This window comes from Carcharodon carcharias, chromosome 6 (assembly GCF_017639515.1).
Source record: "Carcharodon carcharias isolate sCarCar2 chromosome 6, sCarCar2.pri, whole genome shotgun sequence".
NCBI classification, from domain to species: Eukaryota; Metazoa; Chordata; class Chondrichthyes; order Lamniformes; family Lamnidae; genus Carcharodon; species Carcharodon carcharias.
This window is the reverse complement of record NC_054472.1, coordinates 81,267,810-81,290,687: the sequence shown is the minus strand read 5'-3', so window position 1 is coordinate 81,290,687 and position 22,878 is coordinate 81,267,810. Positions and strand designations below refer to the sequence as shown.

Here is a 22,878-nt window from a genome sequence, read left to right as displayed (position 1 = left end):
TGACAGACTTGCATCTCTCAATCATTCTATTAAAAAGCAGAAAAAACTTAAACTGCTGCATTAATGGCAAAAAAAGTTGCAAATCAGAGCAATGAATTTTACTGAATTTTAATTATATGAAAATATTTGATTCCAGTTTTGGACCAGCAGGAGTTCAGATATTCTGTTGGTTGTAAACTGTTTTTAAGTGTAAGGATTGACAGCAGTATAAACATGAAATACAATCTTACTAACTTTGCTTTATAAAAATTCTTGTAAATGTGGAGTATGGGTTTTGCTTTGTCCTGGATGGTATTGAGCTTCTTGGTCTCCACCATGAACATAACAATATATCTCCAACTCAGGACAGTGTGCAACTGGAAAAAGAACTTTATAAAATAATTTATAATAATCACAAACGGTTTTTACAATGTAATCATTACATTACTTAAAAACAAATTAGATGTGGCCAATCCACATTATTTTATTTTAAATCAGTTATAAAATCATTGTTCACAAACATATTTGTAGAATTCTGATGTACTTTCTAACTGCCTTGATATAATGCTATAGCACGTAACTTCAAGCTGTTCACTTGAAGCTCAACACCATCCAGAGCAAAACAGAGCCCGCTTGATTGACACTCCATCCAGTACCTTAAATGGCCACTCCCTCTACCACTTGTGCCGCACCGTGGTAGCAGTGTATACCATCTAAAAAATGCATTGAGGTAACTTGCCAAGGTTGCTTTGATAGCACCTTCCAAATCTATGACTTTTACCACCTGGGAGGAAAAGGGCTGTGGGCACATGGACACACCACCACCTGTACACCCATTTATACATTGTGAATTTTGGGTTAGCTGTAAATTATAAAAATCTGGCCACATCCAATTTGTTTCTAAGTAGTGTAATGATTACATTGTAAAAACCATTTGTGGTTATTATAAATTATTTTACAAAGTTCTTCTTCTAGTTGTACACTGTCCTGAGTTGGAGATATATTATGATGGTCTTGGTGGAGACCAAGAAGCTCGACACCATCCAGAATAAAGCAGCCTGCTTGTTTGGCACCCCATCCACCATCTCCAACATCCACCCCCTCCACCACCAACTCAAGGTGGCAGCAGTGTCTACCATCTGCAAAATGCATTGCAGCAACTCACCAAGATTCCTTCGACACCTTCCAAATCTGTAACCTCAACCATCTAAAAGGACAAGGGCAGCAGATGTATGCAAACATCACTGCAAATTCCTCTCCAAGCCATACGCCATCTTGACTTGGAACTGTATCACTGTTCCTTCATTGTCGCTGTGCTTTGATGTTTCATTCACTGTATTTTATCATTTATTCTGTCATCTATTTTCAAATCATAACTAGGTTTACTATTGGGCAGTCAAAATGAGAACTCTGATGGATGAGATCATTTGTAAAGCGGCCCTTATTCTATACACAGCAGCCCTTTTTTCTTTGACACTCCAAAAGTTCTGTGTTTTAAAAGAATATGTCTATTTCAGAATAGTTTGAAATGTTTCATTGAGTGTATACATAATGGCCAATTTTGGCAAGAGTGGGGCATCTTTTGGTGTGCTATGATGGTGAGGTTTTTCTTTGATTCAAGGTCATCTTGCTGAATAAAGGGATCATAAGTTTGTTCCTTTAACCAATTTGAGTGGAGAATTCAGACAAAAACCAAGGAGAAGGCAATAGAGTGAGTTAGAGTCAAATATTGCGTGGAAAGTGAATAGAGAGGGAAATAAAGATTGGCAGAGAGAGAAAAAAGACAAAATTGTGCAATAAGATTGAAGCAAATCTCTAACAACAATCTACTGCAGGAATGCAATGCCACATTTTCCATTCTTCCCTCTTTGAGGCCAGAGAAGTTGAGCGGCTTTGCAGGAACAAATATTTCTTGACATATCTACTTATTCTGTTAAGTAGCAGCCTAACTTTCTGTGGTGAGCTTTATTGGCAATTAATATGCTGGGTTAAAATCCTGGACCTTCTTACCTAATAGTACTGTGGCCATACCTTCATCACTTGATTGCATTTGTTCACAAGGACATAAAAAATAGGAGTAGGCCATTCGGGCCATTGAGTCTGCTCCTTTTCGCCCTTTATTATTTTGTCATCCCTTGCTAGTTTCTAAAATTTTCCTTCTCATAGAGTCTTTCCTTCTCAATGGAATATATGAGAGTTGTGGAATATGTCCTTGAATGTCGCCTTACCTTTGTAATTTCCTTTATTTGTGTTAAAGGCACCAGTTTCAGTTCCAAATTTTTCACCCTTAAATTGAAAGTGAATTCCTGGAGGATCCTTTGCTTTGATATTAATTAATCCTGTATCATTACACATTGCCAGGTCAAAAATAGCATGTTCCCTGGTTAGTTCCACAATGTATTGTTATGTAAAACTGTCCAAATGCACTTCTTCAAGGCTACCTTTGCCAATTTGATGTGTCCAACCTCTATGATAATTAAAATAATCCACGATTATTGCAGTTCCTTGCTTACAAGCCACCATTACTTCTGGCTTTATACTCTGTCCTACTTTTAAGGCCCCCTGTCAATAGCTACAAACTACTCGCATTAGTGACTTCTTTCTATGCTATTTATCAACTCCACCAAAACTGATTCTACATCTTGATCTTCTAAACCAAGATAATTTCTCACTACTGTACTGATCTCATCCTTTATTAATAGAGTTTCCCCACCTTCTTTTCCTTTCTTCCCATCCTTTTGAAATATTAAATACCCTGGAATATTCAGTTCCCAGACTTGGTTACCTTATAAAATCATCTCTAATGGCTTTCATACTACACCCATTTATTTCTATTTATGTCATCAATTCATCTATGTTATCAGATAGCACACAACACTCATAAATAAAGAGCCTTTAACTCTATCTTATTGCTGTTTTTCCTTATTTTGGCTATGTTTGTTGATGCACTCATGTTTGTGTACGTTTTGCCTTCCTGTTATTATAACCTATGTTGCTACACTGCACTATTGCCTTGTCCTTTCTCTGAAACTTTCTAAACCTTCCCCAGCATGAACCCTTCTCCTCGCACCCCCCAATAGTTAGTTTAAAGCCTTCTCTACAGCCCTGGTTATTCATTTTGCTATGACACCTGTCCCAATGCAGTTCAAGTAAAGCTTCTCAACAGAAACTGCTTCTCTTCAGTTCAGCTGCCAGTGCCCCATCAATTAAAACTCATTTCTCCCACACCGATCTTTGAGCCAAGTATTCAATGCTCTGTTCTTATTCACCCTAAGCTAATTTGCTCATGACACAGGGAATATTCCAGAGATTATTGCTGTTGTGGTTTGCTTTATAACATAGCCCCTAGCTGCTCATATTCCCTTAGCAGATCCTCTTAATCCGATCTGTATCATTGGTATTTACATGGACCGTGACAACTGGATCCCTCCCCTCCCACTCCAAATTTCTCTCCAGCCATGAAGAAATATCCTTAATTCTGGAACTGGGCAGGCAACACAGCCTTCGAGATTCAGGCTTTCCTTTCTCTTGTCCATACAGACAGCAAGTAACTTATACCTGTTGGACAAATACAATGGTTGAAACTCCCCCAGTACTACCTTCTGGATCCCCATATCTGTCTCACTTGTAGTCATACCATCCTTTCTCTGACCACAGACCAAATCTGAATTACTTAAGGGGCATGACTGCCTCCTTGAACAGTGTCCAAGTAACTTTCTCCCTGCATGACGCATCGCAGTGTCTGAAGCTTGTACTCCAGCTCATCAACTCTGAGCCAGAGTTCTTCAAGCTGCATACATTTACTGAAGATGTAGTAGTTGATGTGGAACATACTGGATGCCAAAGCTGGAAAACATCTGTATTTTATTTTATTAAAAAGCAGCTCATCACCACCTTCTCAAGGACAATTCAGGATGGGCAATAGAAATGCTGGCCTTGCCAGTGATATCCACAATCCATGAATGAATATATTTTTTAAAATGCAGCAATTTCATGAAACTTAGCATGGATGAGGGCAATCTGCCGTTTTTCCAAGGCTAAAGACAGCAGGTTGGTGCAAGTAATCCAGCAATCTATGGCGATTTGAAATTCACAACAAGGTCCCAAACTATTTACATAATAATACCTTGTGAATTAAACTGTTATTTTGGCAGCAAAATCTGGGCCAAGAACTTAAAATAAATGCATATTGATAAATAAAGGTAATCCAGTTCACAAATCAGCCTTTCTTAAAGCAATGGTTGTTTTTTATTTTGCACTTCAGATGTCCAATTTGATGAAGATGAAAGTATAACTCCATTGGAATCTGCATTATTGGTTTTGATTGAAATGGCAGATAGCAAGGAGCTAAAGAAAGATGTGCTATATTCAGACCTAAAACAGCTGCTTCAAATTCAGGTTAGTTCTGTGCTTCGAGTGGTGACTGTGATGAAGGGTGTCATTGAGAAAACCTTATTGTTTTTGTAGCTAAAACATATACCGTGCTAATCTAATTTATCGATAAATACTTCTGTTAGCACTCATAAAAGGTAATATAAACAACCAGGATATGTGTACAATGTGAAACAGTTAATGTTCGGTTGGTGTTAAATTATTTTAAGTTGTAAATTGAAAACTGAAGTAGGTCTAACTGTTTAAGTGATGAAATCTACAATTGATACCATTTTTGTGCATGCATATGTCCATATCTAAAGTGTTCTATGCTCCTGTGGCAATGGTTGGTGTGTAATATTTCCTGTAAATATTTAGGAGCCTTTTAATAGATGATGCTGTGTGCTCTTGCTTAAGACCATAAATAGAAAATTGTGCCCCTAATTCTTTCTAAATCATTGTGTCTGTACATATGCCCCCTCTCAACTTATGTCGTCATGTGATTGCCTCTAACTTTCTTTCTGTAAGGCTGCCTCCCTCTAGTTCCTCACTCTGTTTATCTTCTATTTCCTCATTCTTGTTTATCTTCTGCATGCACCTCATGCACTTTAACTCCCACTTGCTCCTTTATATATTCACAAAGTATTTTACTTGTTAGCCATCTCCATAAGCTGTTTATTTCTATCAGTGAACCAAAGTGGCTTCTATTATTGCTGACACACTGGTTAACCCTCTGTTGGAGGAGGGAAGACTCCGTACTTAATTAACCTGCAATTACTGCTTATGCCTAGCCATGTAAGGCTGTTTATCTTTAACAAATGTGTATATCTCTCTTGCTCAAGTAATACTAGCTATTATCAATACAGGTATCATTGCTAAAGGGCCAAGAGGATTCTGCAAATCTGGAGCATGAGACCGCTATTGGAGGGAAAAAAATGTTGTGCAGCAGTAGACTGTTGCTGTACATTATACATCTGTTATTCTTATCAATGCACAGGAGGCTGAGGCTCAGGTGAGCCAGGGCATAAGGGCAGTGTTAAAGATCAGAACGTTGTTTGCAAGCAGAGTGAAGGCTGCTTGATGAGGACCTGTGTGGAAAGGAGGAGTAGGAGTAATTTGAGAGATAGGATGGGTACAGTTGATTTTTTTAAAATGTTATGTCATAAATTTAAAAAAAAATTCTGAGTTGTCACTTTTATGCCACTTTATGGTGGCTGGATTTTTGCAAAAAGAGATTGTACTACATTGTTGGAAATACTGCCATTCAAACTGGATGTTAAACCGAAGCCCTGCCTGTCGCTGCAGGTGAATTATGTAAGATCTCATGGCACTGGAAAGGAAGAAGTTCCTGCTATAACAAAAACAAAAATACCTGGAAAAACTCAGCAGGTCTGGCAGCATCTGTGGAAGGGAGCACAGTTAACATTTAGAGTCCACATGACTCTTCAACAGAACTAAATATTTTGGGCAACAATAACTAGCCAATCAACTCATTTGATGTGCACTAATTGGTTGTCTGGATCAGTTGCATAACAGTAACTGCACCTCAAAAGTAATTAATTGGTTGCAAAGTGCTTGGAATGTTTTGAAAATGGGATAAGATGTTATATTAATGTTTTTTATATATTTCCATGGAGATTGAGTGCACTGAACAGTTAAACAATAAGGTAGGATAAAATTGACAGACATTTGCTAGAGATAATAGTACATTTTATTACACTGTTAGGCAAATGGGCCGTCTGTGTGCTGTGCCATGGCACATTCAATTTCCCCTCATACTTCCGAATTCCCACATTGAATATGCACGTCTATGAGACAGAATGGTCCCTTGGAATTAATCTTCACACTGCTTTTGTATGCTTTCTGAAAGTTGGCTTACAGTGACATTTGAAGGAGTCTGTAAAATGTCACCACCTACCTGTAGCTGAGAAGATATGGGGAATTTTAAAAAAAAATGGATGTTCCATGTGAAAAGAATTGTAGGAAGAATTTTAGATAGCGAACAGTTCAACATCTATTATAGAATTTTCCACGCATATATTGTGGGCCCCTTTCAAAAAACCCTGTGTGTTGGCACACGTCTGAGGGTATTTATAGAAGACAGTCTCAGCTCTTTTGAGGAGTGTATACGGTTAAGGAAGTGATTTTAACTTTTATAAGAATGTTGTATTTTGAAGGTGAGAGTTTTAATATTGCTGAGGACTGTATTAAAGTCGGGATATCTCAACTGTGCTTAAGATTTTTGTGGACAGGGCTCAAAATGGGAGTACACAACTCTTTTGAGGAAAGATCAGTAAAGAGGGATAATTAAACTATTCTCATTGGCACTTCAGCAGTAGAGATGATTAAAAACTATTTTAAAACAATAAAAGGTACAGAAATATCCATCAAACAGTCTGTTCTGGTTTATCAGCATTATCATGAGATGCCTGTAAACATGTTTTTAAACTGAGGCGCAGGCAAACCTGGATGCTGATGAGTGACATCAGAAAGCCTTATGCTTTTATTAAAATCATTTTTAAAAGTTTTCCTGTTACTTTTGCTTTGTAGAGTGTGGCAGTCTGTATGGAAAAGGGAGATTTCAAGAGAGCTTCTGAAGTTCTGGAACGACAATTTCAAGAAAATGTGGCCTCTGAATCAGACCAGGTATTTGTGTTTCAGATCTCTTGCATTTAAAGGTGTCACAATTAACCACCTGTTATAAGCAGCAGATTTTCAGTTAAGTGTCACAGTGTAGCAGTTCAGTTTTATTGATTTTTGAAACAAAGTTATTTACTGATAACCTGTTCTTTTTGTATACCATAGGTATTTTACTGATCATTTCCTTTGCTTTATTTTGTTTTCCAGCCTTTAAAAAGGAAGCTGTCCTTGATTATCAGTAAGAAAGATCCATGCCATAAATTCCTTAACAACTTTAGCAACAAACGATTAGTGGACAATGCTGAGTCTCTTGCAAACAGAATACTAAATGAGAAAGAATCAAACTTCCTAATTCAAGTAAGTGTTACTTGCATCATCTAGATGATTTTTTTTCTTGTTACCTCACAGCTCAGAGGTAATTCCGTTGAAATTGTTGAAGATTCTTTTTTGTCCAATTTGATTCAATGAGTTCTAAAATGGCTGCTAAGTCCAATGCAGGCTCTGCAGACTTAACCATGTGCAGAGCAGGTGGTGCTTGAAAGGTAGGGTAGATGGGTTGTTTGGAGGTTTGTGCGTTCCCTCTGACACCTCAACTTCACCTCTGCACGAAGTCTCTCAATGTGTTCAGTGCCTTCCCAAATGAGCCTTCTCTGTTTTGGTCGGTCACAAGCTGGGATCTCCCATGAGTGGGCGGATATGTTCGACTTTTTCAGGGATGCATTGAGGACATCCCTAAAGCATTTCCGCTGTCCCAAGGGAATCTCCTGCCACAACTGAGTTCTGAGTAGAGATGTTGCTACAGAGGTCTGGTGTGAGGCATACAAACAACATGTCCCATCCAGTGGAGCTGGTTTTCACTGATTAGCACCTGCAGCAAATTATCCACAGGCATGGAGATAATGTACAGAAAAAAATGTGGAACTGTTGAACCTACACTGCCTTCAATCCAAAAATAAATCTGCTCCAAATTCATTCATAGAGCTTCAGTATACAAGTGATGCTTACGTGTGCACTCACTCAGAAACTAAGCACCAGTTCATTGTCAACTCCTCCTCCAAAGCATATGCGAAAATGGACTTTTTACTAAACACTCGGAAAACTAAGATCCTCTTCCAACTGGCTCCCACAGCAAAACACCTCCCCCCTCGATTAAGATCAACAGCGAGATCCTGGAAAATATGGACCATTTTCTGTATTTTGGGGGCTCTATATGATGAAAGCAGGCATAAATCATAAAATTCATCATTGCCTCCAATGTGCCAAGTGTTGACTATCTTTGTGTCTGTCTAAAGATATATAAGTCCTCCTGTTTTCCATTTGCTTAATCATTCTTGATATCAGGTTAACATCATTATTCTGTTAACTGTGAATTTATTTTGTCTTTTTATAATGGGTTCTAGCACTTAGAATGGGTAGGCAGTGGGAAGGGCAGCTTAATGTACATAAATGCGAGGCCATGTATTTTGGAAAGCAAAACAAAGAATACGCTCAGTGGTGAGATGCTGAAGGACGTGGATGAACAGGGAAATCTTGGAAACTCCCCTAAAATATACATGGTGTTTCTTGTTCTTCAGTAATTCCTTATCCATCCTTGCACTTTGAATTGCCACCATTTTGAGTTGAGCTTCAACCTACTTTTATCAACAGCTCACTATCTCCACATACACCCTCACCCCCTGCAATCTTTCAGCAATATGGAGTAAACACTGTCCATCCTTGGGCACTTATTTATTTTGAACCCCTTTATCTTGTTTTTTTTTAATATCTGTCATTCATTGGACTATTGTTGTATGTGGAGGATATAATGGTCATATCTTCCCTAATAAGTATGTATTAACTATTCTATGTGTGTCCTCAGTTTTGGCCCTGATATGCATATTTTCCACTTCCTCCTCCTTTATCAAGCTAAGATAAGAGTAAGCTGAAGCCTTCTTTGCTGGCTGGGCCTGCAGTTGGAATTTCATAGATTTTCACAAATTCTGATGAGTAATTTAATAATTTACGGACTGATGTCTGAAGATTTCGCTGACACTCAACCTTCCCATGATTAGTGACTACCAAGACCCTGCATGACCTAGCTCATAGGCCTGTTATTGATCAACTTTAATGTGGCAAATATAGGTTTCCTTCAAAAAGTTGTAATAAATACAAATAGCCTTAGTCCCAAAATCTGGGTATTGGAAAGCAAAATGACATTTGTACTGAACTACAGAGTCAAATATCTTTTATTTTAGAAGCAAGTTGGCTTCATTCTCTATGGATCGAATTCAAATGTTCATTACTGACTGACCAACTTATCAGTAGCAAATTTCCATTGACTATGAAAATGTTGCTTTGGTGGGGAACAACCAGCCATGCCACATGCTCTGATTTTCTTTTTAAAGCAAACTAGGGTTTGTTTGAGTTTTCATTAAAAGTAAAGATCAAGCAGTAGTTGATATTCTCCTTTTACAAAAAAAAGCCCCAGATCTTCCTAGGAGCAGCAATCAACGTCGGAATGCTGCTTTGCTCAAACTGTGCCCTGCCTTGACACTGCTCTGCATTCTTGCAGGTCTTCCAAGCCTGTCTTTATCAGGAATGCAGAGCGCAGCCTTCCTCAGAGTTCCATCACAACACTGGAGAGTTTGGGAAGACAGGACACATCCTTTTTTTATGGCACTAGTTGCTGTATAGTAAGTTTAAAGTTCCAGTGTAATTGTTAATGAATGGAGGAATGGGTAGGGTAAGGTAAGTAGGTAGTGTGGTGTGATATCAGGTGGGTGAGATGGTAAGTAAGTGAGGTGAGGTGGGGGTAGGAGTGCTAGTAAGGTCGGGAATGTCAGGTTGGGTTCAAGGTGTGGTCAGATGGTCGGGAGGGGTAGCTATGGGGGAGTCAAGGGGGTGTAGTCAGGTGGTGGGGGGTTGCTAGTCGAAGTTTGAGTAGGTAGTTGGGTGGAGGGGCTCGGGGCGTATCCAGGTAATTACATTGGAACTGTCCGAAGTCACCAACTCTAGCTCAGTGTCTGAGACGTTTGTGGAGGATTATAGACCGCTGGGAAATTGCCTCTTGGAAGTTGGAACTTGCTGGGAAATTCCCTTGGAGGTCAGTACCACAGGAGTTCCGCAGGGTCCTGACATGCATTTTCTGTCATGTATCCGGTCTCTGATAATCCAGAGACCAGAAGATTTAAGCCAATGTTTTTTTTTGGAAAATTAGGCTAAATAAGTAAATATTTTCTGACATATTACGGGCTGTGTATCACAGCCCCATTTAACCATGCTAGCATGACTAATAATGTAGCTAGCTATCTTTTGTTTTCAGGCAGCAACCAAAGTGGTGCAGTCTAGAAAGAAAAGAGATACAGACCTGGACAGTTCTGAAGATGAGGGTAATTGTGAACACCAACATGGAAAAAGGTAAGTGTGTTAGGTACTGAGGAAGCATTTGTATTTTGAAAGGTGAAGAGCCAACTACGCTTTAACTAAGGCAAATAAGTAGGAAATCTGTTTTGATTTTTTTTTACATTTTGTGTTGCTATCTGCAAAATAAAAGCAATTTTTGAATGGGGTGAGAAATGCAGTGGAGCTATTTGAACTATCAGTAAATGAAAGGTGGAGCTATCAAAGATTTAAAATTAATATTTTTGGCTTGAGTTACATGAAGAAACTCAGCATAGTTAAGAACAATTTTCTTTGCCCTACATATGGCACTGTTGAAGAGAAACTAGATTATATAAAAGTAAAATAATTAAAAGAAAAAGAGGATTGAACATGAATGAAAGTAACCATTGATATGATCTGACCAGCTTGAAAGGATATTGGAGAGGGAGGAGGCGCATCCAATTGTTGTGGTCCATGTCGGGACAAATAACATAGGTAAGACTAGGAAAGAGGACCTGTTTGGGGAATATCAGGAACTATATTAAAGAACAGGTCCTCAAGGGTTATAATCTCCAGATTACTACCTGAGCCACATGCAATTTGGCATAGGGATGCGAGAATAAAGGAAGTAAACACTGGCTAAAGGAGTGGTGCCGGAAAGAGGGGTTCCATTTCGTGGGGCACTGGCATCAGTATTGGAACAGGAGGGTTCTGTACCGTTGAGATGGTCTCCACCTGAACTGATCTGGGATCAATGTTCTAGCGAAAAGGTAAATCGGGTGGTCAACAGGACTTTAAACTAGAAAGTGGGGTAGTGGGGGGGAAACTCCAAGAAGTATGACTAATAGAAAACAAAGCAGCAGGTTAGCTTGGGGCTGATGGATTCAACTTCATGGAAAATTATGAAAAAACTGAAAAGAAAGGAGAGCCCAGGAGAGGCTATTAAAGTCTCCAGAACACAAAATAGGACAGAGTGTTTGGAAAGGGCTAGGAATCTAACTTCAAGCACATTAGATAAAGGGACAACAATGAGAAAGGGGACAGGAAATACAGGACTGAAGGTGTTGTATCTGAATGCACGCAGTATACGAAATAAGATAAATGAGCTTGTGGCGCAGATTGAAATTGGCAGGTATGATGTGGTGTGCATCACGGAGACATGGCTGCAAGGGGATCAGGACTGGGAGCCAAATATCCAAGGATATACATCTTATCGAAAAGAAATGCAGGTTGGCAGAGGGGGTGGGGTTGCTTTGTTAGTACGAAATGAAATTAAATTGATAGCAAGAAACGACACGGTCAGATGATGTAGAATCTGTGTGGGTTGAGTTGCGGAACCGCAAAGGTAAAAAAAAAACCATAATGGGAGTTATTTACAGGCCTCCGCACAGTAGTCAGGATGTGGGGCACAAGATACACTAGGAGATAGAAAAGGTGTGTAAGAAAGGCAAAGTTACAGTGTTCATGGGGGATTTCAATATGCAGGTAGACTGGGAAAATCAGGTTGGTAGTGGATCCCAAAAAAAGGAATATGTGGAATGTCTACGAGATGGCTTTTTGGAGCAGCTTGTGGTGGAGCCCACTAGGGAACAGGCAATTTTAGATTTAGTGATGTGTAATGAGGCAGATTTGATAAGGGAGCTTAAGGTGAAGGAACCCTTAGGAGGAAGTGACCATAATATGATAGAGTTTATCCTGCAATTTGAGAGGAAAAAGTTGGAATCAGATGTAACGGTATTACAGTTGAATAAAGGCAACTACAGAGGCATGAGCGAGGAGCTGGCCAGAATTGACTGGGAGAGGAGCCTAGCAGGAAAGACAGTGGAACTGCAATGGGAGGAGTTTCTGGGAGTAATTTGGGAGACACAGCAAAAAATTCATCCCTAGAAAGAAGAAGCATACTAAAGGGAGGACGAGGCAACCATGGTTGACAAGGGAAGTCAGGGACAGCATAAAAGCTAAAGAGAAAGCATACAATGCGGCGAAGAGCAGTGGGAAACCAGGGGATTGGGGAGCCTACAAAGACCAACAGAGGACAACTAAAAAAGAAATAAGGAGGGAGAAGATTAAATATGAGGGTAAACTAGCCAGTAATATAAAAGAAGATTGCAAGAGTTTTTTTAGATATAAAAAGGGTAAGAGAGAGGCAAAAGTGGACATTGGGCTGCTGGAAAATGACGCTGGAGAAGTAGTAGTGGGGAAAAAAGAAATGGCGGAGGAACTGAATAGGTACTTTGTGTCAGTCTTCACAGTGGCAGACACGAGTAACATCCCCAAAGTTCAAGAGAGTCGGGGGGCAGAGATGAGTATGGTGGCCATTACCAAGGAGAAGGTGCTAGGAAAACTGAAAGGTCTGAAGGTGGATAAATGAACTGGACCAGATGGATTACACCCCAGAGTTCTGAAGGAGATAGCTGAAGGGATAGTGGAGGCATTAGTGGTGATCTTTCAGGAATCACTGGAATCAGGGAGGGTCCCAGAGGACTGGAAAATCGCTAATGTAACCCCCTGTTTAAGAAGGGAGTGAGGCAAAAGACGGGAAATTACAGGCCGATTAGCCTGACCTCGGTTGTTGGTAAGATTTTAGAGTCCATTATTAAGGATGAGATTTCAGAATACTTGGAAGTGCATTGTAAAATCGGGCAAAGTCAGCATGGTTTCATCAAGGGGAAGTCATGCCTGACAAATGTGTTAGAGTTCTTTGAGGAGGTAATGAGTAGGTTAGACAAAGGAGAGCCCATGGATTTTATCTACTTGGACTTCCAGAAGGCCCTTGACAAAGTGCTGCACACGTGGCTGCTCAATAAGATAAGAGCCCATGGTGTTAGAGGCAAGGATAGAAGATTGGCTGTCTGGCAGGAGGCAGAGAGTGGGGATAGGGGGGGTCCTTCTCAGGATGGCAGCCAGTGACTAGTGGAGTTCCGCAGGAGTCAGTGTTGGGACCGCAACTTTTCACGTTATACATTAATGATCTAAATGAAGGAACTGAGGGCATCCTGGCTAAGTTTGCAGATGATACAAAGATAGGTGGAGGGACAGGTCGTATTGAGGAGGTGGGGAGGCTGCAGAAGGATTTGGGCAGATTAGGAGAATGGGCAAAGACGTGGCAGATGGAATACGATGTGGGGAAGTGAGGTCATGCACTTTGGTAGGAAGAATAGAGGCATAGACTATTTTCTAAATGGGGAGAGAATTCAGAAATCTGGAGTGCAAAGGGACTTGGGAGTCCTAGTCCAGGATTCTCTTAATGTTAACTTGTAGGTTGACGCGGTAATTAGGAAGGCAAATGCAATGTTGGCATTTATTTCAAAAGGACTAGAATATAAAAGCAGGGTTGTGCAGCTGAGGCTTTATAAGGCTCTGGTCAGACCACATTTAGAATACTGTGAGCAATTTTGGGCCCTGTATCTCAAGAAGGATGTCCTGGCCCTGGAGAGGGTCCAGGGGAGGTTCACGAGAATGATCCCAGGAATGAAAGGCTTAACATATGAGGAACTTTTGAGGACTCTGGGTCTATACTCAATGGAGTTTAGAAGGATGAGGGGGGATATGATTGAAACTTACAGAATACTGAAATGCCTGGATAGAGTGGACGTGGGGCAGATGTTTCCATTAGTAGAGGGCACAACCTCAGAGTAAAGGGAAGATCTTTTAGAACAGAGATGAGGAGAAATTTCTTTAGCCAGAGAGTGGTGAATCTATGGAATTCATTGCCACAGAAGGCTGTGGAGGCCAGGTCATTGAGTGTATTTAAGACCGAGATAGATAGGTTCTTGATTGGTAAGGGGATCAAAGGTTACGGGGAGTTGGCGGAAGAATGGGGTTGAGAAACCTATCAGCCATGATTGAATGGCAGAGCAGACTCGATGGGGCGAATGGCCTAATTTCTGCTCCTATGTCTTATGGTCTTATGATATAGATGCAGAACAAACTGGAAGAAAGAGTAGAGCCTTGGGGTAACGGAGTTAATGCGAAACGCCGGAGGATATATTGTCAAATCGGTCACAGAGTGAGGCAGGTGCCTCATCAGTGAGTCTTGCCTCACTTATGATATGTGGCATGAAATAGGCGATGTAAATAAAATTAAAACCATTTCCCTGGATGAGTGCAGTTGCAACAACACTCATGAAACTCGACACCATCCAGGACAAAGCAGCTGGTTTGATTGGCACCCCTTCTATCACCTTCAACATTCACTCCCTCCACCACCTACTTTCAGTGGCAGAAATGTTCCCCTCCAAGGCACACACCAACCTGACTTGGAACTATATTGCCATTCCTTCACTGTAGTTGGATCAAAATCCTGGAACCCCATTTCTGCTGTGGATGTACCTGCACCACATGCACTGCAGCTTCATCATGGACTTCGTCTGGTTCAAGTATGTCGTTCACCAACACCTTTTCAAGGGTAGCTAGGGATGGACAACAAATACTGGCTGTGCCAGAAACACCGACATCCCATGAAAGAATATTTTAAAAAGCCTAAGGATGGTGAAAAGCTTGCCATGTATACCAAACCTAGAGATCTCTGCATTAAGAACTGTCAATGAATCCAATTCAATGACTCTAATAACCCATATCTTTGTTGTTTCTCTCCCATTATCCCCATGTCCTCTCTAAATTTATCTAGTCTGAGATCCAGCTCCTGCTCCCTTGATCCTTATCCCACTAAATTTCTGACTGCTCAATTTCTCTTTTTGGCTGTCTTGCTAACTGACATAAGCAGTTTACTCCCCATCTCATTTTCCCTTAGAAAGAAACTGTGTCAACGATTTTGTCCTTTCAGGCTACTGCCTCTCCTTCAACCTTCTTCCCTACTCCTGAACATATTACCTCCCACACCTGTGCCCATCTTCCCACAACTGCAGTTGAATTCCTCCAAGTGGACTTCTATCCTTCCCTCGCTGAAACAGCTCTAACCAACCAGAGCAACAAATGACATTCTCAAAAAAAAACAAAAAAACTGCGGATGCTGGAAATCCAAAACAAAAACAGAATTACCTGGAAAAACTCAGCAGGTCTGGCAGCATCGGCGGAGAAGAAAAGAGTTGACATTCTCTCTGGCTATGATTCATTATCCCTCTGTAGTCTTTGACACAATTGATTACATTTGATCTTATTCAAACACTTCTCCCATTTTCCAGTTCAGTGGAACTGCCTTTGTTTGGTTCCATTATTACCTATTTGATTATAACCTGATCATCTGTAACAATGGACTCACTTTCCACCTCTGCAAAATCACTTTGCACAAGGATTCAGCCTTGACCCCCTGACCCTCAGCTGCATGCTGACCTTTAGCTACTCATCCATAGACATGGGGCCATCACAATATTTCCACCATTTCACTTTATCCCTTCAATGTATCTGTGCTGTCAGACCTCTTGTTCAATACTGAATCTTGGATAAGCCAGTTTTCTTCCAGCTGAGTATTGGGAATAGTAATGTCAGCAGCTTCAGCCCAATCACAAACTCTGAATACTTGTCACTGGCTCTTTCTTGCTTCCTGACACTGTCATTGGCTAGGAACTTCACTACATTAAAGGTGCTATATAAGTGCAAGCTGCTTAAACCAGACTTTTTAGCTTTTGCATCCTATTCAGTACAAAGTTGAGCTTCCAACTCCATGTCTTCTACAACACATAAACCACCTAATTCCATCTCTAATTGTGCTTACAGCCACCCCTACCTCAACTCATTTGTCATTGAAACACTGATCCATGCATCTAAGATTCAGATTCTATTACTCCAATGCTACAGTGGCTGACTTCCATTCAAAACTCTGCTGTAGGTATGCTACCTGCAATAATTCTCTCTAATTTATGACCCCTTTTCTTGCTGACTTGCATTACCTCCTGATTCCCCAGGCTCAAATGTAAAACACACGTTTCTGCCTCTTAAATCTATTCATATACACTAATCTGTAACCTCCAGCACTTCAACCCCCTCCATGCTTCTCCCAAGTGCACAATTTCTCTGACTCCGGCATCTTGAGTATGCCCCTGCCTTTGTCCCACCAGGCCCATCTCTAGAATTGCCTCACTAAACTATCTGCATCTCTGCCTTCCCTTTACTACTTTAACATGGCTTTTGAACACCACCACCACCACCACCACCACCACCACCCCCCCCCCCCCCCCCCCCCCCCCCCCCCCCCGCCTCCCAAAATCACCTCCTTGTAGTTTGTATCTTTTTTTGCATCAATTTGGGGAAGTATTTCTCTGTTAAGTGATAAACAAATGGAAGTTGCTTATTGTTGAGCAAATATTTACACCCCATCTGGGCCTAGCATACCCATTAATGCCATAATGAGGTTTAGTCAGATTGACCTGACTCCAGTGTCTTGGGAATCCCTCTCCCTTTGACCTGCCAGGTCTACCTCTAGAATTGCTTTCCTAACCTTTCTGCCTTACATGTTGATTTGTGAATTAAAGTTCCAGGCTGGCACTTTTCAGATCTTTGGCAACAAGCTCCATTTTGCACCCATTGGGGCAAGGCAGCTTTCATCTTGACACTTATTAAAAGATAAATTAAGCATGTATATCTGTTTTGTGTGTGTGTAATTGTACAGATTGAGTAGAGGTTTTATGATTTTTGAGAAAATGAATGTAGCAGTGTGGGTAAAGGTCCTGGGAGCACTGGGGTAAGATGTGTCCGAATCTGTGATATTTTTATTTGTATGTTTCTAGTTCACGGGCATTTATTTGCTGCTGTTTGATTTTGATCCAATTAATAGTGATTAAAGAGTTTAGAATGAAACAGCATGCATGTAAGATTAAATACAAGAGATTTAGGGCAGAGAGCAGGAGAAACATTTTTATGCAGCGGGTTGTATACTTAAAGAGCACGCTGCTAGGACAAGGGATGAAGAAAAAGATTCATGAAGAACAGGAATGGATGTTGGAGTGGGGAGAAGTGAAATTGAAGCAGAAGTGATAGAGATGCCAAAGACTACAAAAAGTCAGGGACTCACTACAAAGGAACTGGCCGGGGGAAAGGCATGATAATTAAATTTTGAATGGAATGTAGGATATCACTGGGGACACAGATTGATGGAAACTCTTCCAGAGACACAAATCAATAAAATTAAAAATTAAATTGATTTAAATCTACAGTTTCTAGGTATATCTCCCTTGATATTGCTTACAGTGTGTCAGGTTCAGCTGTACGATTTATGAGAGTTAAGTAATAGAAAATTATATTTTAATGGAGCATTGTTAGATCACTTTTGGGTTCAAATTTTATGACTGTCCGCATTTTCAAGTAAATTGTAAATCAATTGCCTTGATGATTATTCACATATGTAGGCCATCTTGTCTCTTTAAGGACTAAGGTTGATCTAAATGTTGAAAGGGAAGATGCTTCATGTTGGCGAAGCAGGTTTGTAGCAGGATTATTTTAGTTATATTGGAAGGGTGGTCTGCAAATGTGGGACCTGTAGTAAGGTGGTGCCTGGTGTATAGTGGGGGGGAAGGGTTCTTGGACGTTGGAGTATTACTTGCTGCAATATCTATTGCTATTGAATTCTACGGCAGTCATCTCACAGAAATGAACAGACTTGATGTGGTGGGTTCATCAACTACTTCTGGATGGTGCACACAAACTAAAAAGTGAAACCTGCTGTTTAATTTCTGCAGAATCCTACCTGCTGTCTGAATCGGGAAGCAATCTTTATTACATGACCGTATAGTGCCAGTAACTAGGGCAATGTAGCATAATGAAACTAACAATTCTCCCATCCTGCCCGAAGTAGGCTTCATGACAGGCGGAAGCGGAGAATCCAGCGGGAGGCAAAAAATTGCTGTTGTAAAAACGGGTCACAATTCTCCCGACGGTGTATTCATGGTGGGTCGGATATCCCGCCAACCAGTGGCGTGAACGCCATTTGCATTCATTAGCATATCATGCCACATCTTCCGATCTTCCATCACGCCAGCAGGAAATTATGTTGGCATCAAACCCGTTTGAAAAGGGGTGGCCTGCACAAGTCGGACCTTGGTTCGCTGGTAACTTTGAGGTGAGCAGAACATACCTGCCATAGCGCTGCGCCAGTCTTGTTATGATGAATGCCACTCTGCTGGGGCTGTAGGTTTGGACTGCTCCTCTTTGCTTTCATTGTCCCGAGGAACACCACTGTGCTGTGGTACTAATGCAGGCCTCCACTTTTAGAGACTAGCACTTCAACTGGGGGTGGACTGTGAGGTTAGGGGTCGAGTGACAAACACGAGGGGGACAACGGGGAGGAAAAGCTGTGGAATGGCAGTCAGGGGGAAGGGCAAACATCATGAGGACCTTTCTGGGGCCGCCCTCTAACCTCTTGTTGCCACCGGAGTGAGCAGGAGTCTGCTTAGAAAGAAAGGAGGAAGACCTTGTGTCGAAAGCCACTGAAAACCAAAGGCTTCATTAGCATTGTTAAAGGGCTATTCAGAACATGGTGGCTACACATCACAGTCACTGCATCTCAAGTGTAACACAAAAGAATGTAGTATTTGGGAATGCAGGCAATTGTGAGGGAGAACAGCTGTATCATATATGGCATTCCATCAATGAAGTCCTGTCATGTGTTTACCAGATGTAAAACTCTGAATGGGCCAAAGGATCCATTGACCATGAGCAACTGGTTGGTCATTCATATGCCACATCAGAGATTGGAGCACAGAGCTAGGTTGGGTCAAACATCTCACCTAAACTTTAGCATCCCATGCAGTGCTCAAGATGTTACATATCTGTGATGCCATATTTGTCACCTCGATGTGTGTGCTAGTGCCTCAGGGACAAGGCGGCATTAGCCACCATACAAGTAGGGCAGGAAAAGGTATGGACCCTTACAGTCTCCAAACATGTCATCCTCTGAGCTTTGCTTTCTTGTCCCTTGAATTATTAATATCTTCAATATTTCCTTGCAGAGAGAAAACAAAAGTAGATATGGATCCAGGGCACAATGCTGCCTTTGTCAGGGTCTTAATGCAATGGAGGAGGCGAAGGACGGAGAGGTGTCTCCGCACGCAGCTACAGCAGGAGGGACGTGGTCAAGCGGAGCCACAGCATGAACAGGAGGGTCAGGAGGAGAGACCAAGACAACGGGGGTCACTTGCCAGGCCGAAGGTTTATCATCCAAGAGTCTCCTATTTACAAATGAGTGAGGCGCAATGCTGTGCACGTCTGTTCTTGTCTCGCGATCTGGCACATTACATATGCCACGTTTTTCGTGAAGACCTGATGCCCCGTGGAGTTGGAGGGTATCCCTTACCAGTGGCTTTGAAGGTGACCGCGGCTCTCAATTTCTTAGCCTTACCTGTGCAGCATCTCTCAGTCCTCAACACATCGTCCATAAAGGAGGTCAGAGATGCCCTTTACAGGAAGGCCCATCGTTATGTCAGGCTTGCTCTGGACAAAGGTAGCCAGGCTGTAAGATTCATTGGCTTCGCTGGCACCTCAGGCTTCCCAAGAGTGCAAGGTGCAATAGACTGCACCCATGTGGCTATACGGGCTCCATGGCAGCAAGGCCCTAATGTATATAAACCGCAAGGGCTATCATTCCATCAATATGCAACTGGTGTGTGATCACCGGAAGCACATACTGCATGTTTGTGCACTGTACCCTGGGAGTTGCCATGACTGCTACATCTTGAGTCGCTCCCAGATGCCTGAGATTTTCAAGGGGCCATTACATCTGCAGGGATGGCTGTTTGGGGATAAGGGGTACCAACTGAAGCGCTGGCTGATGACACCGGTGCGTCGCCTTCAGAGTTGTGCCGAGGAGAGTTACAATGCTGCTCACAGGTCCACAGCTCCATTATAGGCTAGACCATAGGTTTTCTGAAGATGCATTTTAGGTGCTTGGACCACTTGGGTGGCTCACCCCAATACACTCCCGACAGGGTTTCCTGCATCATCGCAGTGTGTTGCGTCCTTCACAGTCTGGCTTTGCAAAGAGGTGACCCCCTGAAGGAGGATGAAAACTCATCAAAGAATGAAGATCTGGAGGCCCAGAAACCTCAGGAGGCTGCTGAGGGTCAGTATGAGGGCAATCATGCCATGGAGGAAGGAAGACTTGGGAGACATGCTCATGATACTTTAATTGCTGACAGGTTCCAGGAAGAATAAAGTCAAGTGGGGGAACATGGCCATAACTCTCTTAGCCCTCAACGCTGTCTTTTTTCCACCCGGGATGTCCACCCACTTGCATCGAGAATAAGTCCTGCATTCACACTTGCCTCATGAATCGCCAGGCCATGATCTTTGCTTTGGTCTATGGGGCCCTGTGAGTGAGTTCACTCTGAGAACTGAAAGCCCACTTAAAAACAAGATTGATGCGAGAGAAGACTTGAAGCTTTCGCTGCCATCTAATGATGCCAACACCGCTACGACTAAGATGTGGACATGCATGGGAGGAGGAGAACCCTAGGCATATCTTTTCCTCTGCCACTATCACTGAGGAGACACATGTGCCACTAGATTATCAATGCTGATGAGCTGCCCTCACTCAATGGTGTTCCTTGAGGAAGAAGGGTGAGAAACACTTACATCACACATTTTGAATATAGATTTAAACACATCTCCCTGACATCACACAAGGAGTGAAGATACTAGTTCAACTTAGGTTGACATCACAAGAATGTTAATCTCACAGTGGAGCACTGTCACTGAGTGGGAGGAAGGCTAAACCTCAAAATAAGGACTCCAAAGTACAAAATCTCAGGGCCTTCAGTTGACAGGAACATTCACATAACCATAAAATGTATTAATAAAAGTGGAATTTATTTACATGTCTAGCACACCCGTGATCCAAAAATAACATCAATTTTTCATAACTTTTGTAACTTGAGCTGCCTGGGTGCAGCCCCGACATCCATAGTGGAGGGTGGAGGCAGCCTGCTGACTGCTATGTCCTGATGTCTGTGATGACCTTGAAGGATGTCCTCTGGTGGCCTGGAAGGCCTTGGCCTGATAAGGGTCACCTGCCTGGAGGCAGAAACAGCCTGAGAAGCTGGAGTGGATGGGGTCACAGGCAGAGGGAATTGTGAGCAGCTGCACACCCATGGAGTGTCCTGAGAGGAGGCCTCCGGGGTGTCCTGATGACACTTATCTTCCCTGTGGGTGCCCGAGGGCCCCACCCTGACTCCTGGAAGAGATGGTGTATCTGGAGTGGGGGGGTCAAGGTGCCTGTTCCCCATGTTGCCTACATCCTGATGGTGTCCACCAGGGTGTGGCCATGGAGTGGAGGGCTGAGCACAAATCTGGCAAGATCTGCTGGACCAAGGTCTCCATGGTGGGTTGCCAGCTTCCCGTGGTGACCTCGAGGCGCTTGCATGTTGGAGCCACAACATCAGACAGAACGCAGACAGACTCCACCATCATTCGCTCTAGACTGCTGAGTCTCTGCCTGATGTTCCGCCGCCTGTCGTTGTATCTCCAGCAGCCGCTTCCAGAGACTCATCATCTGACTCGGACCAAGCAGGTGGCTGGTCTCCAGCAGCCCTCCGAGTGCCAGAGACCTGGGCTGTTCCTGCCTCCGACTGTTGCAGGAACCTGTCAGTGAGGTGTTCTCTAGAAACTGAGGCCAAGCCTAATCTACATTGTACTTATGTGCCTCTGAGCTGGTGGAGGGTGTATGTGAGCGCCGTGGTGGTTCTTCTGGAGCTTCGTCCTCAGATGAGGTTGGGAGACTCACACTGATTGTGCTGGAATTGCTTGGGGGCCTCAATGTGCTTGTGCCTAGAAATAGAAAAAAGAGTTTAATGAGCATGAGCTAGATAAGACTGCTCGTGATTCACTGTGAATGTCAGGATTTGATGAAGTGATGGAGCTGTGATCCATACTAGATTTGTTGGAGAGGCTGATCTCCCCTTCCCTATAGGAGCGATGCCTGTCACCCCCAGCCAGCTTGGCTGCAGCCTCCTTGAATTCGCTGAGGGCGAGGATGTCCAACATCCCTCCCCCAGTCTACACTCTCTCGTGCCTATTGTGCGCCAACTTGGCCTGTATCAAAAAGAAAGGCATGCATGTGATGAGTAGGGATGGCGCAGAGGTTGGGTGAGATGCATGTCCACTATGTGTGGTGAGCCCTCCCCAAAAGGGCAAGAGGATGGACAACATGATAGATGGGATGGTGGTAATGTGAAAGTCTCGGTGAGAGAACAGTGTTAATATGGATACCCTGTTAATGGTGGCAGGTGTGAAACCCCTTAAGAGAGGAGTTGTTTGAGTGCATAATGCCACGATGAGAGTTTGATATTGGAGAGTGTTGAAGGATGACTTACCCTGTGCAGTGGATGAGATCATTCATCCTGTTCCTGCACTGGGTGGTACGTCAGGCGCAAGTGTCAGCAGCACTGATCTACTCCACCACTGTGTACTAGGCCCGAGAGGTGAGGTTGCTGTGCTTCCTGCAGCCATCTGTGGGGCCAAGCACATGCCATTGTTCCTGAACCTTTCTGACCAAGGCCTGAAGTGCCTGCTGCATGAACCGGGGTGCAGACTTCGTCCTGAGGCTCTTGGCGTTTCTCTTTCTTATGGGTTGCAGACATC

At 42.6% G+C, this 22,878-nt stretch overlaps 1 protein-coding gene across 3 annotated transcripts in view; it reads left to right on the top strand.

The window, feature by feature from the left end:
* Positions 1-22,878, top strand: part of terf1 (telomeric repeat binding factor (NIMA-interacting) 1) — a 45,737-nt gene that overhangs the window by 7,591 nt on the left and 15,268 nt on the right. For all 3 annotated transcript variants that reach the window (XM_041190313.1, XM_041190314.1, XM_041190315.1), the window contains 4 exons: positions 4,244-4,377; positions 6,901-6,996; positions 7,198-7,347; positions 10,292-10,386. In XM_041190313.1, the coding sequence (XP_041046247.1) occupies positions 4,244-4,377; positions 6,901-6,996; positions 7,198-7,347; positions 10,292-10,386 (475 nt within the window). The remainder of the gene's footprint in view (positions 1-4,243; positions 4,378-6,900; positions 6,997-7,197; positions 7,348-10,291; positions 10,387-22,878) is intronic.